At 49.3% G+C, this 14,872-nt stretch overlaps 1 protein-coding gene across 1 annotated transcript in view; it reads left to right on the plus strand.

Moving 5' to 3' along the window:
• The window catches only part of mfr (ferlin family C2 domain-containing myoferlin misfire), a 321,798-nt gene that overhangs the window by 284,781 nt on the left and 22,145 nt on the right, over positions 1–14,872 (plus strand). Inside the window, exons 32-38 of the mRNA XM_077639248.1 lie at positions 281–418; positions 2,213–2,291; positions 3,100–3,290; positions 4,628–4,762; positions 5,285–5,428; positions 6,531–6,658; positions 13,703–13,873. Of these exons, the coding sequence (XP_077495374.1) occupies positions 281–418; positions 2,213–2,291; positions 3,100–3,290; positions 4,628–4,762; positions 5,285–5,428; positions 6,531–6,658; positions 13,703–13,873 (986 nt within the window). The remainder of the gene's footprint in view (positions 1–280; positions 419–2,212; positions 2,292–3,099; positions 3,291–4,627; positions 4,763–5,284; positions 5,429–6,530; positions 6,659–13,702; positions 13,874–14,872) is intronic.

Here is a 14,872-nt window from a genome sequence, read left to right on the forward strand (position 1 = left end):
GAAACCTTGAGCGTGCAGTCCTATCCCGAATCCGGGGGCTCAAAAACGACATAAACATTCATTTGAAACACAAAGCCCGTGAACTACAGGCCGACTGTGTCCATAAGCAGCATCGCGCACAGTAGACATGTCTCTTCTGGAAACAAATCTGTAAGCCAAGGTAGTCTCTGCTTTCTATGCTAACGATGTGTTCGCACATAGCATGCTATCCAGTTTACGTGAATTCATTGTAGAGGAAACATGTTTTAAAGTCAGTTTTGCGGTCTGTCGTTTGCTGCAGGGCTTCAAGAGCAAGAAGGAACAGAAGAGCGAGGCCAACAAACGAAAGAAAAAGATGGCCGTGGCCGACTCAGGACACGACGAAGAGAACCGAGACTGGTGGAGCCGCTACTTCGCTTCCGTCGAGCAGGCCTCCAAGGTGACAGCCAGGGGCCGCAGTTGGCTGATCAGAGCGCCCTGCATGCAACTTTTATTCGTTTGTGCGTTCTATTTCTTCCTCCTGTGGGCCGAGAAGAAAAGCAAGCAAATCTCTTTCTCTAACTCCATCGTATCCTGGGGTTCCTTTTTTTTCCTAAGCAAGGAATCTCCAAATATGACGGAGTACAGCACGTGGACACAACTCAAGAAAGAAATGACACACACACAGGGCACCCTCTCATTCTAGTCCCGCGTCCACGCAATGTTCTTCGTCAGATTTACGGTTAACCAACTCGCCCAAATCCGCACTGTTATCAAGGCATATGCACCCATATTCGTTTTACCTGTTTAAAAAAAAATTTTTTTGCAGCGATACCTAAGGGGTAACTTAGCTAACTTAGACCCCTTTCGAAAAACAGAACAGAAATGTTTATGTTCTCACGGCAGATTTTTTTCTGGTATTTCGGGTCCTGAACGGAGAAATTTGTCGTGACAACAAGAATGTCTGTAGTATTGTCCAGCCCCCTGTCGTTACGACAGACCCAGTTCTGTCGCAGCAGCAGACAACTTCGCAATAGTACACAAAAATATGCTGTCACTACAAGGCGATAAAAAAAATTGTCGTATTTTGAGACCACCTCCGTCGTATTTTTCGATTGGGTGGCGTTGTGAGCCGAGTTCAGAGCAGACTACAGAGTGTCCACTCTTCACTCCCGGCCTCTGAAGACCCCTTTGATATCTACTGTCGGTTTAATGAGAAAACTGCCGAGTGAGAATAAGCCGGTCAAAACCAAGAGGAAGAGAGGAAAAGAAATGGGAGGTGGTTGAAAGAAGGGGGTTCTGGTTGGCTATCCTCCACAGCGGGAGAGAAATGGTGTGAAAGCGGAACGGAAGGAGAAGATGGAGTAAGCAGTAAGGACTTGAGGCAAGGACAAGCATGCTGAGAAGTCACGACGTGTCGTGTGATCACGGCGCGCTTAAGAATCGTAACAGTTCTATCGACAACGGTATATGTAGTCGCTGCCCGACCCCAATCTACGGTGATACGTTTCAGGCTGCTCCAACCGTCAGGGTGGTCGAAATCTTTCAGGCTGGCTCGGCTCTTGTTATTAGAAGGCCTACGCGGACCATCTAGGATTCTTTTCCTTGGATTTTTCGCTCACAACGCCGACGACGACAACGCCGGATTTTCCGCAGAACACAGGCATTCACGCTATTACATTAAAACATTTATTCGACAGCAGTAGCGTCCTTCGGCGCTCGAGACTCACATAGCCAATGCTTACTCGCATACATTTTTTTTATGCATAGCTTACCGCGGCCACAGTCGGTGGCAGGAGCGAGGTTGCCCAACCACAGACATCGTTACTTTTTACCTCTCAAACAACCTCTCACGACCGTCATGAATAGAAGTGCAGTTTGGTTTGGGTGCTGATAAAATCCTAGCCCCCCCCCCCACCCCCCACCCCCCGTTTCGAAACCGGCTGTTGCAACATAATGACGTGATTTCGCGATTGACATGTTATGCAGAAGGAGTCCTTGCTTCTCTGTCCCTCTGTGCTCCTTGCGATTTGGCTGAGATGTGCACGCTACCTAAGTCCACACATTACGCGTTATAACTCGCCAAGCTCGATGAACGTTCAGGGACGCTCTAAGGAAGCCAGTTTAGTTCTCTGAACGAGAGAGAGGAATGATTTCACACGGCAGTTAATAATTATAGCTACATGCTAAATGACACTCAGAAAATAATGAAAGTGTGCTTTTTCTTTTTTTTTTCACCCTTACGCTGGCTCAGGATGCAAGCGATACCCACGGTCAACAGGGCAATAACTTGAGACCTGGCGACGAAAACTACGAAATGTCCAGTGACGGTGGTATGCAAGAACGTTCATATTAATATCCTCAGATATGATTGCACTATGAGTTAACATTGGTTCCAACTAGCACTGATCAGTCAGGCACGCCATACCCAAGATTAATGTGCGAAGTTGGTAGTCTTTATCTTCTGTCTTGTTTGACATGGTTCAAAGAACGCGGAAACAATATAGACGGCACCACGAGGAGGCGCTGGCTATCAACTGCCGCCATCAGTATTCTTACGCGCTCCTTGCTGCAAATTTCCAACTCTTGATCAAGGCTTCTTCCTTGACTGCCTGAACCATTTTTTTCAGGCATGGAATGCTTTATTTGTAATTTTAGGCAAATTAAGACGAACATCGTCGAGAACTAATGGCCTACACCGGCGAATTTGCAGTCCGAGTTTTAAGACGAGAAGAAAAACTTTCATATCGAATTTCTTCCCTCTTACCTGCCAGGAAATCACGTGGCTCTGACACATGTTGCACCTTTTTGTGCATGCGCCTCTTGAGTTTTTTTTTTTCTCAGTGTGGTTTCAAAAATATGCTCCATGCTACTTGAAATCTACCACGAATTTATAGTCAGCGCTTATTACATTAGTCTTTCTCGTTTTGCTACATTTTGAGGTAATTTAGTTTCGCATTACTGAAGTTCTTTCTTGTTCACTTGATGAACTTGACAAAGACGAGCTATTTAAATTATTCGCTCTAGAAAGCACGAAAGGAAAAAAAGGACTTTATTAGAACAGGCCGAGTCCCGTCACGCAGATATTGTTTTCTCTTCCTCGCTTGCTCCATTTCTCAGTGCTGGCTTTCCATCGCACAGAGAGTCAGCTAAGTGCCAAAGACGTGCGCAAAATGGAGAAGGAACTGGAGCGGCTCGAATCCAGCCATCAAAAAGAAGGTGGGGACAAGAAGAAGAAGACTTTCAAAGGAGCCTCCAGTGCTGTCCGCTTCGCCCAGCGTTTGTCACCCAAGACACAGAGAGGAAGGATTTCTCAGGACGGGCTAATCAAGGTGGGGATAATTAGATATGACAGTTGCCTTTTCCAGGCTCTTCAAGGAAAAAATTGATATGTTCTTGCCGCGGGTGTTATCGAGCAACCCAGTCGAAAAAAAAATATAGAATTATATGAAAGTTACGGCAAAAATTTTTCTTGTTTTGTCGTAATGACACAATTTGCTGTTGTTTACTGGTTTTTTTTGCAGCACTGTAGTGTTTTCTTTACTACTTTTCTGTAGTCTGTACCTCTGTAGTACTTCCCAGTAGTAACTACACCGAATTCTGTTGTTACTACACAAATTTCCGTTGTTACTACAAGCTTCTGGTCAAAAACTTTACAGAAACTCTGTTGTGACGACAGCAAATTTTTTTTGTGCTTTTCGACTGAAAAATACCAGTTTTTGAGGTGGTGTATGGTGGGGTATACGATTATACGTGTGATATGCGGCACTAATGCGCGATATGATGCAGAGTCGGAAGCAAAAAAAAGTCTAATGGTGAGTTTTTCTCACCACCAAATTTTTTAGAGCGTTGCATCGCACTTTAGTGTCGCCCCGAATTGATACCAGCGTATAGAGTATGTAAGTTTCTTCACACATTTAGGCACTTAAGGCAATTGGCTAAATACCGAGAAAGGCTGTTCTTGCCAGAGACAGGTGCCAGGCAGCAACGTTTTAAAGCGAACTGTAAGGTACTTACTTCTCCATAGAGAAACACGCACAGTTGCGAGTTAATAATTTTTCTTTACTTCCGCGATTCATATTCTAGTACGACATTTCTGCGTTAAGCAATTACGTTTACACTAAAGGTATCTCAGTTCAGTATTATAGAATGCGTACTTGCTTCCATCTTACTAAGTGGGAAATGTCACAGGCTTGATGCACAAATATTTCCAAGCCTAATATTAATGTCTAATTCTCTGGTGCTTTGAATGCAACTCCTTTGCCGCTACTGATTCGTCAACGTATTGTGTACGGTCAGTGAATTCCTATATATGGAATATCTTTTTTAAAATCGACCCGAGACCCTGAGCGCTCCTTGATTCGGCAGCCTTTTTAAGTTTCAGACATGGTAGTTGCGCGAAACACAAACACACAAGACAGGGTACGGGTCTTGTGTGTGTTTCGCGCAACTACCATGTGTGAAGTATTGAACCAACTAGCCCGACAACACGTTCTGCTTTTTAAGTTTGTGTGTGGAAGAATTTTTAAAAAATAAAGATTATCTGTGGTGATTCAAGCTGGCATTAAGACGATGTTCTTTGTTATGTGTCTGGAACAATGGGCAGCTATGAAGACGCGGTCAAATTCGTATTTTAATGACCTCCTGACGGGGCATTTCCTTTTTTCAGATCTATCCAACAGAACTAGAGAACGTACCCGAGTTCAACGGCTTCAGGGAATGGCTACACACGTTCGAGCTGTACCGCGGCAAGCGAAGCGGAGACGACCTGGACGATCAAAACCGGGTGGTCGGCCTCTTCAAGGTTGCTGCCAAGCTATATCATCTACCCAGTCCTTAAGAGGGCTTTCAAATACATTTCATAAGACTTCAAAAATACGTGTGATATAAATAAGCACTCGATGCCCTATCTCTAAGCAGAAGAATTCTTCAAAGATAGTTGAAAAGTATTTCAAAGCCCGTTCAAAGTTCTTATCTTTAGGATTATCAGTAACTGGTACTCATGGAACGCAGCCAAGTATCTGCTGTCTTATTGTTAGTCTTACTGCCCTGAAGTCTCCTTCCTCTCAGTGACATTTCTATATTCACGCGACAGTGCACCTCGTGATGTTGGTAGGTCTTTTAATCCGTCAATCAGTCAATCAATGAACCAATCACTCAATGGAAATTAATAAGCTAACAAGTAATTATCATTTATTAAATAAAATGTACTCATTCGTAGAACAGTGATAGCAATTCAAGGCAGCGCGAGCAGCAATATGCATATATGACGATATCACGACTGGTTCATAACTTCTAGTTTTTTTTCCTGTGTGGCTTTTCTCAGGGCTCCCTTCAGGTGTACCGATTCCCATTGCCGAAGGACATGCAGGAGTACACGATAACGGGCGCCGATCCAACATACGGGCTATTCCAGGGATTGCCCAGCAACGATCCGATCCACGTGCTCATCAGGGTCTACGTGGTGAAGGTAAGTGCAGCTGGACAAGTGTCCAAAACACCACACGCTCGTCTGAGAATGATCCCAAAACAAAGAGCGCAGTTGTTGCTGGAGATCAGTATCCAACAGAAAAATGTGTCGGTCGGTGTTTCAGCGGGCGTGTTTACATTTGTCTCGAGTAAACCTCTTTTAACGTATAGATATGTAACAAGCACCGTATTTCAAAAAAAATAGTGGAATACTCCTTTTTAAACACATAGCCTAAAGAGCAATGCAGAAGTGATCATTTCCCTCTTGCTCTACTGTGTTTTTGCCATCCAGGTTAACTGAGACCGTAGAAAGACTACCTTCGTTTGATATGTACCTGTTCGAGCGCCGAACAAGGGCGATTTTTTCTTCAAGCACAAAGATTATAGAAAGCTGCCTAGCTCTCCTTTTTAAGTTTCCGGTAATTCGCTAATGACATTTTAATGGCCACCATATTTCACTGAGTGTCTCTGAACGCCGTAGCAGTATGGGAGCACAACTTGGACTATAGCACATACGTTTTTGTTTTTATGAAATACAAGAGAGGTTGACGGGCTGGACAGTAACCCAGGCTACATCTTTCTGCAGATTGCAAAAGTTTCTACGAGAACAGACGAGGTATTAGACAACACAACACAGGTGCTACGCTCAGTGCATATTAAGTTAACAACACAATGCCATTAGAGAGTTATGTTTTAAGTGATCAGAATAGAAGTTCTTAGACACAGGATGTTAGAAAAGTAACTCCATGCATCGGGTTCAACACTAGTGAAAAGAAAAAAAACAACAAAAAAGGCAGAGACAATGTTAAGCGAAGAACAATCGCAGTTACAAGCACAAGACACCAATGTGCAAAATAAAAATTGTACTCGGGCACGTTACACTGCAAGAGTAGGTTGAGCGTAAATGTTATCGAGTATATTAGATTGTACTCGGGCAGTACGTTACACTGCAAGAGTAGGTTGAGCGTAAATGTTATCGAGTATATTAGAGCACTCCTTGTTTTACTTTCATGCTCTGAGGCTTCCTTTGTTTTTCACCAGTATTCAAGCGCCGGTATTCTTCCATCCTGCCGTCTGCCATTCTATTTTCGACCACTGTCTAGGCTACTGATCTGCATCCTGCCGACATGAATGGAAAAGCGGATCCTTACATCGTCATAAACCTGGGAAGCAAGCGAAATAGCGACAAGGAAAACTACGTGTCAAAGCAACTCAACCCTGTATTCGGGAAGTGAGTGGGCTTCATTCCTTACATATCATTCTGTGTGGTTTTCTTAGTGCCTGTCTGGTGTGCTGTTAGTGTATTAGTGTTTTCTTTGCCAGCAGCAGGGCAAAAATCTTGCGCCAGAAAACGAGCTTGACACTATGAGTGTCACCCTCAGTTGCAAAGGAGTGGTTAGGCGCTTGGCCTTATGGGTCGACGTTTCGCAGCCTAAGTGCCTGACCGTATTCATGCAAATATGAAGCGCTAAAACCTTTCTGCACTAATATTTAGATGCACATTGAAAACTCCATTTCGCGAAAATAAAAAAAATAGTAGCTTTATGCAGTATTCTACGGCATTTATCTTTACCAAGTGTAGCTTTGATAACCAAAAGAAGAAATGGGAGAGGCAGGGATCTACATATTGCAACGGGACGACGGTCCCGCAGAAAGGAAACAACACACGGTCGAAGAGAGCCAAAGGAACACCGCCGGCGGCCTCCCCAATCTTTATCTTCGTCTGCGCCTTCCCCCTTTTTTCCCCCGGCACTTGGTCGGCTTATGCCGTGCTTTGGGCGTTTATTCCCCTAACAACTTTCCACCGGGGAGGAAGGGAGAAGAAAGGGAAGAAAGAAAGTCTAGCGCGACGCAGTGCGACGGTCCAGGTTGTTCGAGTTCAGGGAGGCCAGCCGGAAAGTACGGAAGCCTCAAGTGATGCCGTCCCACGGCAATGGCTGCATGCAGACTCCAGTGCAGTGGGGCGTCGACGCTTTGTGCTGCACTCCTTGGGAAAGGCATCGAGCACTTCCAGATGAGCCACTCGGCATTCCGGGCAAAGGTTGTCAGGAGCATAGCTGGATTCGCGGTAGGCATCACCACGCGGTGATGGCGTTGAGGTGCCGTTTGATACCAAACTGTCCAGGTAGATGGTGGAGCTGCTTGTAGGTGGTTCTTCCCCGTACGACAATGGTGAGGGCTCCTGCTCGCCTCCAGACAGTGGTTCCATTAAGCCGTTCACCTCCAGCTTAGCCTGACTTTCGGTTCCGGCGGCATAGTCGGGCGATGGTGCTTGTGTTTGCTTTTGGAAGCACATCGCCGCGCTTGCCCTTCTCTAGTTTGCCTGTGGGTCACGGGGTTGCTTCGATGGGCGCAGTCTGGACGGACACACCTCGGAACTTGTGAGTGCGCCTAAGGCACGGCGCTCCACTTATGGGCGGCATTCTGGGAGGGAGGCCTGGAGCCAGCAGGCAGCGCCGGCACTGGTGAGGACGTGGGAGCCAATAAGCGTGATCCAGGAGCCAAGTCTGGATCACCGCGGGTGCCGGAGACATATCTCTTCATGTTCGAAACATGTTCAGGAAAAATGTGGTGCACACCGTGTTGGCGATGCTCATGCAGATCTTCGAGTCAGTACGTCACGGGGCCGAGCCGGCCAACAACACGGTAAGGCCAAAGGTACCGGGGCAAGAACTTTGCGGCGCGCCCAGCAGCGCGGATGGTGCGGCGAACGAGGACCAAATCGTCGGGTCGGAAGGAGGGAGGTGGCGTAGCTGCCTCATTGGCCGCTTGCACATGCTCATGCCATGGCCCGGAGAAGGTTGAGCTGGGCGTCGAGGCGAGCACGCTGAAGTCGTTGGGCGGAGTCTGGTGGTGACACCATAGGATGGGGCAGGCCTAACTGCTTATTGAGGTGAATGGAGGGCGTTCAGCCATACACGACCGAGGACGGCGTCGCACGTGTTTTTTCTTGCGTCGCAGTGTTGACGGCAAAAACTGCGGCAGGAACAAAACGATTCCAGTTTGTGTGAGATGGAGCAACGTAGGACGCAAGTATATCCGTCAGTGTCCGGTTAACACGCTCCATGAGGCCATTGCACTGGGGATGGTTGAGGGATGTCGTTGAGTGCGCAATCCCAAAAAGACGGAGGGCTCGCTCAAATTCATGCGACATAAAGCAGCTTCCTCGGTCCGTAATGAGGCGTCGGGGCACACCGTGCCGAAGGATGAGGTGCTGTCCCACAAACGAGACGGCACGGCCCGAAGACGTGTCCGGAACGGGCAGTGCTTCGACCCACTTCAAGAAGTAATCGATCGCAACCAGAATATACCGATTGCCAGCGCGCGTCTTCGGAAACGGGCCCAAATGGTCCAGGCCAACCAGTTCGAAAGGCGCACTCGGTGGCGAGAAGGCTTGCAAGGGAGGCATGGGTGCTCGAGTGGACGGCTTCCGGTACAGACGCGTCTGGCAGGACGCCACGTGTTCCTTGACATCCCTGAACAAATTGGGCCACCAAAAGTGCTCCGATAATCGCGCGCAGGTCTTGCCGCGGCCCAGGTTACCACCCGTGGGGGCTGGTCACCTGGAAAGGCGCACAAAACCTGCGAGCGCAGCGTTGTCTGTACCACTGGCAACCACACGAGAGGTCGACCACAGAGCCGCTTCACATGGCACAAGAGGGTGTTCTCCACGCGATAGACCCGGCGCAGTTTACGGTGGCGTGTGCCGGCACCGGTGTTGAGAGGGCGGATTATGGCAGCGATGTCGGGATCTTGTGCTTGCACGGTCTTCAGTTCCGTCAAAGCCATCACAGAACAGGAGTGTCGCAAAAGGAAGTCGCCATCCTGATGGGCAGAGTCGCGCCGATGCACTACAGTAAAATCGTACTCCTGAAGTTGGAGGTAACAGCGCGCAATTTTCGCATTGAAATGTTTGGCGGACTGCAGCCAAGTGAGGGCGCTGTTGTCCGTCACGATGGTAAAATGACGCCCGTACAGGTAGTGACGGCAGTTCTCGACGGCCCAGACAACGGCGAGGCACTCAAGTTCCGAAAAGTACAAGCAGCGCTCGACGTCGGAGAGCTTGCGGCGGGCATAGGCTAGGGCCCTGTGTTTGCCAGACTAGTCTTCCTGCAGGAAGAGTGCGCCGAGGCCATCCTGGCTAGCATCCGTGTGGAGGATAATGGGGGCTGATTCGTCATAATGGGCTAACGTAGTATGCTCGAGGAGGGCGTTCTTGACATCGAGCAACGCGAGCTGTTGGGTCGGAGTCCAATTCCACACGGCTGCCTTCTTAAAAATGGCGATCAAGGGAGCGCTTCGCTTGGCAAAGTTCGGAATGAAGCGAAGGAAATAGGAAGCAAATCCAAGAAAACTTTTCAGCTCCTTGGGAGTGGTTTGAGCTGCGTAAGCTATGAGCGCTTGTAGTTCTTCCGTGTCGGGACGAATACCATGCCGGTTTACGACGTGACCAAATTACGTCACTACGCGAAACCGAAGAAGCATTTTTTTGGTTTCAAGCGAAGCCCAGCAGAGATAAGGGCTTCGAGGACAAGTTTGAGGCGTCGCTGGTGTTCGTCGAACGCAGCCACGTAGACAATAACGTCGTCCAGGTAGACCAACGCCATAGTCCACTTCATATGGCCTAAGACGCAGTCCATGATGCGTTGGAAGGTGGCCGGCGCATTTTAGAGACCAATGGACAGCCAGTTGAACTCAAAGACCGTCAGTCGTCCCAAACGTTGTCTTTCCCGCGTCGTCTGGGTGAAGAGGCACCTGCCAATAGCCCGAAAGGAGGTCCAAGGTGGTGAAGTATTGGGACCCCTTCAGGCGGTTCAGGGCGTCGTCAAGGCGAGGCAGCGGATAGGCGTCTAGATGGGTGACGGCGTTGAGCTCGTGGTAGTCCACGTAGAAGCGGATCGCCCCATCCTTCTTCCGCACAAGATCGACGAGAGAAAACCAGGGGCTGCACGAAGGGGAAATAATGCCCTGGTCTAGCATGTCGGCCACGTGCTGCTGAATAACCCGCCGTTCGGCTGGTGCGACACGACGGGGTTGATGGTGGATGGGCCCGTGACCGGCAGTGACGATGCGGTGGTGTGTTCAGGTAGTACACCCGAGTTCTACGGCACGTAGAGCGAGGCAGCTGCGGTGTTGCTGCAGTAGGGCCTTGAGTGTGGCGAGCTCCGCAGAGGTCAGGGTGAGGCCAAAATTGAAAGACTCCCACGGTAGGGCCTCAGGTGTTGGGGGGGGGTCCGTGCCAGGGCCGAATAGTGGCCCCGCTGGACGCAACGAAAGCAGGTCTCGGTCAAGCTGGTGCACCCTCTGCGGGCGGGAGCCGCGGCGGCGGCCACGGACCGTGAAGCCCACCCCGTGGCGGGGGTACGAACAGCCGCTTGCTCCGCGCGCGTGGTCCTCAAGATCGTATCAGCCTCGACAGCAAGGTTCACAGCTGCGCGGATGGACTCGGGACGCCCGAGGCGGACCTCGCGCTGGAATTCCGAGTCCGGAACGGCTTCGACAAAACCTTCCGTGCTGACCAAACCCACGGTGGTCGGTGGCGCACTGGCAGCGACTGCGACGCCAACCGCTGAACAGCCGCGGAAGGGTCCTGGTAGCTTTCCCCAGGCTCCTGCCGGCGAGAACGCAGGCGCTGGTATTGGAGCCGGGGCTGGCCCGACCCATAATGGTCGGCTAGGAGGCCCGCGATGGCGTCGTACCGGCCAAGCTCCGTGCGGGGCAGGTTCGGAAGCAGCTCCGCCGCTCGGCCCCGCAGCTTGGAGGCGAGCATCACAGCCCTCGTGCTGGCGTCCCATCCCTGCGCCGCCACGGTGGTGTCCTGCTGGAGCTGGGAGGCATCCCAAGTGCCAGTGCCATCAAAAGTTGATAACTCCGCCGCCACCCCCTGCGCGCAGGCCGGATGTGACGCACCTGAGCCGTGCACACCAAGGTCGGACAGCGAATCCAGCCCGACTTGCACGGGTTCGGATTCCATGGTGTTGATGGAAGGCACCGGCCCGCCGCGGTTCGTGTCGGTCGGTACAGCATTCCGGGGCCCATGCTCGACCGCCTCCAACCTCGCCTCTAGTCTGTCCAGCCGCCGATTGGGGCGCTCAAAGGCGGCCTCCAGTAAAGTCACTGGAACGGGAAAAGTACCACAACCAGCCGCCATATTTGGTCCAGCGCCGCTTGCTGTGCACGCTGATCTCGGCCCATAAGAGCAAGTGCCACGTAATGCTCCGGATTATCTGTGTGCCGGCGGCCGCGAGAAAGAAGCGAGCGGACCATTTATGGCGAGGAATGACCGCGTCACCGCGGAGAACGAATCGGGAACGCGCGCGCGCTGGCCGGCCGGCGCGGCGGCGAGAGAAAACGAATGCGGTACTTTTCCCGTTCCAGTGACTTTAGCCTACAGTGCCGGAGAAAGGGTTGGGCTGCCGGAACGCCCTAGATAAGCGGCGCCGTCTGCCGCGCCGTGTGCCGCGTCACACGGTCGCCATCCTCGCCGTCCTCGGCCGCTTCCGCAGCCTGTTTCCGAGCGCGGGTGGACGCCATCCCACCGCTGCCACCAAAATATGCAACAGGACGGCGGTCCCGAACAAAGGAAACCATACCAGGTCCGAGAGAGCCGAAGGAACACCGCCGGCGGCCCCAAATCTTTATCTTCTGCGCGCGCTCGCTCCTCCCCGCGCCTTCTCTTCTTCCGCAATATGTAGTACAGAGCTTATTTACAACCATGGAAATTATAACGTTCAAAATAAAGGTAACAATTCTCTGAAACGCGTAGATGCGAAGTCAGAAGTTAACAGACCGCTTTTGAAACCACTACCGAATTTATAAAGTGGGCCGTAGACGTGCTCAGTGCGCTTCGGGCATAATACACCTCTATATCCTAATATTTTCGGGAGGGGGGGAGGCTTACGCTTTGCTTAATTTCAGTTCGTATATAATCGTTACTTAGTATTGTACTCCAATCTGCAAACCACTATCTAGGCTTTTCTTCCCTGCCATTTCTTCATCTAGCCTCCCGTAGTGGCTGACACTTTATAAAGTGGAGATGGTGAGCCCACTCATATACCCAAGTTTGGAAGCGTTTCCTAATTTTACTTCCATTTTAATATCTGCATCGAAGCCGGTTATTCAATCAGGTACCTTCTGGCGAGCAGCAGAGGCCCAAAATCGTTAAGCCATCGTGATAGGCATTTGCGAAAAGAAGTAAGCGTTTAATTAAAACTTCAAGTATTCTCGTCTCACACGTGAGTTACATGGTCTGTTAGTGACGCTTTGGGGTTGTTAAAATTGTGGTTGCTGAAGCGTTTCGCTACATTGGTGGCATGGGAGGGAGAGGACTGCTCCTTGGTTTATATCAGCACAAGTAAAGTCGCTCATTATCTTTGCTCTATCTAATTATTCATTCCTCTTTTGTTTATCAAAGGCAGGGGACGCTTCACAGTTGACGTAATTTGTTGGCATTTTCCTTTTCGCCGCATTGAAGTCACGAATACATAAGCACCCTCCACTTGACCAGTTACTCCTGCAAGTGCTACACAGTTGTTCAGACTTGCTCATTAATTGCTATTGCCCATTGGGAAGATTTACATTATACTTCCGAATGCTTTGTATACACTGAAAAGGAATTCGCGACACTTTCTCTCTTAAGAATAACTTTTAAAATGCCTTGCAAAGAATCCTCTTGTTTACAGGCGCACAGTCGTGCTGTTGTGCCCTGGAGCCATAGCGAAAAATTAGGCGGGAATTATAAAGCTCCTTGTCATGCCTTTCTAAGGCGTAAGCCTTTCTTCGCTTATGAGTGGCGTGGACGGAAGCTGTAGACGGATGTTTCTGGACGGAAGTCTGTGGATGGAAGTTGTCCGCACGAACTGTCAGTCACAAGTTGTATGGTATAAAACCAAAATGTAAAAGTGGAGTAAGGTACAGTTCATAAGTAATATATATGTAATAACATAAAAACGAAATGAAAAAGGAAATAAAGAATAAAAAATAAAAATTAGAAAAACGAAGAATAAAAAGTGAAAATATAAAAATCAAAATAATGCAAGGATGAAAAAAAATTAAAAACGAACAAAAACTAGAATAATAAAAATTACTATAACCAAAATTCGTAATGTAGGGAGAAAAAGAGGACTGAGAAAGACTTTTGCTACTCATATTACGTGCTAACAGACTGCATCGTCATCTCTTACCGGCCTTGAGTGGCAACGCGGTGTCAAAGCCAGGCGAGCGACATATCAGAAGCGTGCAAGCAGGCTCACCCTGATGGCCGGCATGCTCGCAGGTGCTTCGAGATGGAGGCCACCTTCCCGCAGGACTCGCTGCTGAACGTGCAGATCTACGACTGGGACCTGCTGGGCAGCGACGACCTGATCGGCGAGACCAAGATCGACCTGGAGAACCGCTTCTACAGCCGCCACCGGGCCACGTGCGGGATTCCGCGCAAATACGAGACGTGAGTTCCGAGAAGGCAACTCTTCACCCCTTTGCCTTACACACCTCCTTTCCCAACTCTTCTGCTCTGAGCGTAGCAAGGGTGGTGCCACAGCTTTATTGCGAAAGCAGTGCTTAACGCGTTTATAACCAAACATCATTTGTGAAATCTCGGAGTAGCTCTGGTAAGATCTGGTTAGTTCGGAGGAGCGTTGCGTCAGCTGCAGCCAAGATCACCCTCAAGGTGTCTTGCATTCGCCGCTTACTTCGAACGTCTACGCTGTTTAACTATGTTAAAACCTTACCAGATTTTGCGTGACATGATCCTGGACACCTGTCTCTGAACAGGCGCTGATCTTTGAAGGCAAAGATGGGATGATGTTTGTAACGGGCCTTTGGCATCCAGTTTACACTGTACCATGTTTTCGTCTCGTATACTGGTGGCCTCCATTAGGTTGTTTGCTTTTCTCTTCCTTCTTTCAAACCGACCTACGTTAATTCTTTTTCCTCACAGCGTTGCTGAGATGTGCTCCATGAGTGGGACGTCACTGCTGCTTTTCTTTCGTCATATTTAATGCTATCGCCTGCTATCTTCACTCTCTCTCTGTATTTCTGTTCTTTCTTCGCCTATCACTTATATTCGGATTACTCTGGCTGACCTCTCTAAGATTCCACAAACTAAATACTTTTCTCCCCCTCACTGTGCTCACCACAAGCATTGAACTGTGCTTTGATTTTTTTGTTGATGCATGAATGTACATTCGACCGTTTGTGTGCACTGAGGGAGTAAAACCTTAGGAGTCACTGAAAACATTCTGGTTTGCGTACTATTGTGGCCATCAAGATAGCCTAATTTCTTCTGGTAGTCAACGTTTGCTATCTATGAGAAGTCCTCACTTACATCAGAGGTTTGGTTGGCTTTGGTTTGGTTATCGGGGTTTAACGTCCCAAAGCGACTCATGCTATGAGAGACGCCGTAGTGAAGGGCTCCGAAAATTTCGACCACCTGGGGTTCTTTAAC

The sequence above is a fragment of the Amblyomma americanum genome, chromosome 10 (assembly GCF_052857255.1).
Source record: "Amblyomma americanum isolate KBUSLIRL-KWMA chromosome 10, ASM5285725v1, whole genome shotgun sequence".
Lineage (NCBI taxonomy): Eukaryota > Metazoa > Arthropoda > Arachnida > Ixodida > Ixodidae > Amblyomma > Amblyomma americanum.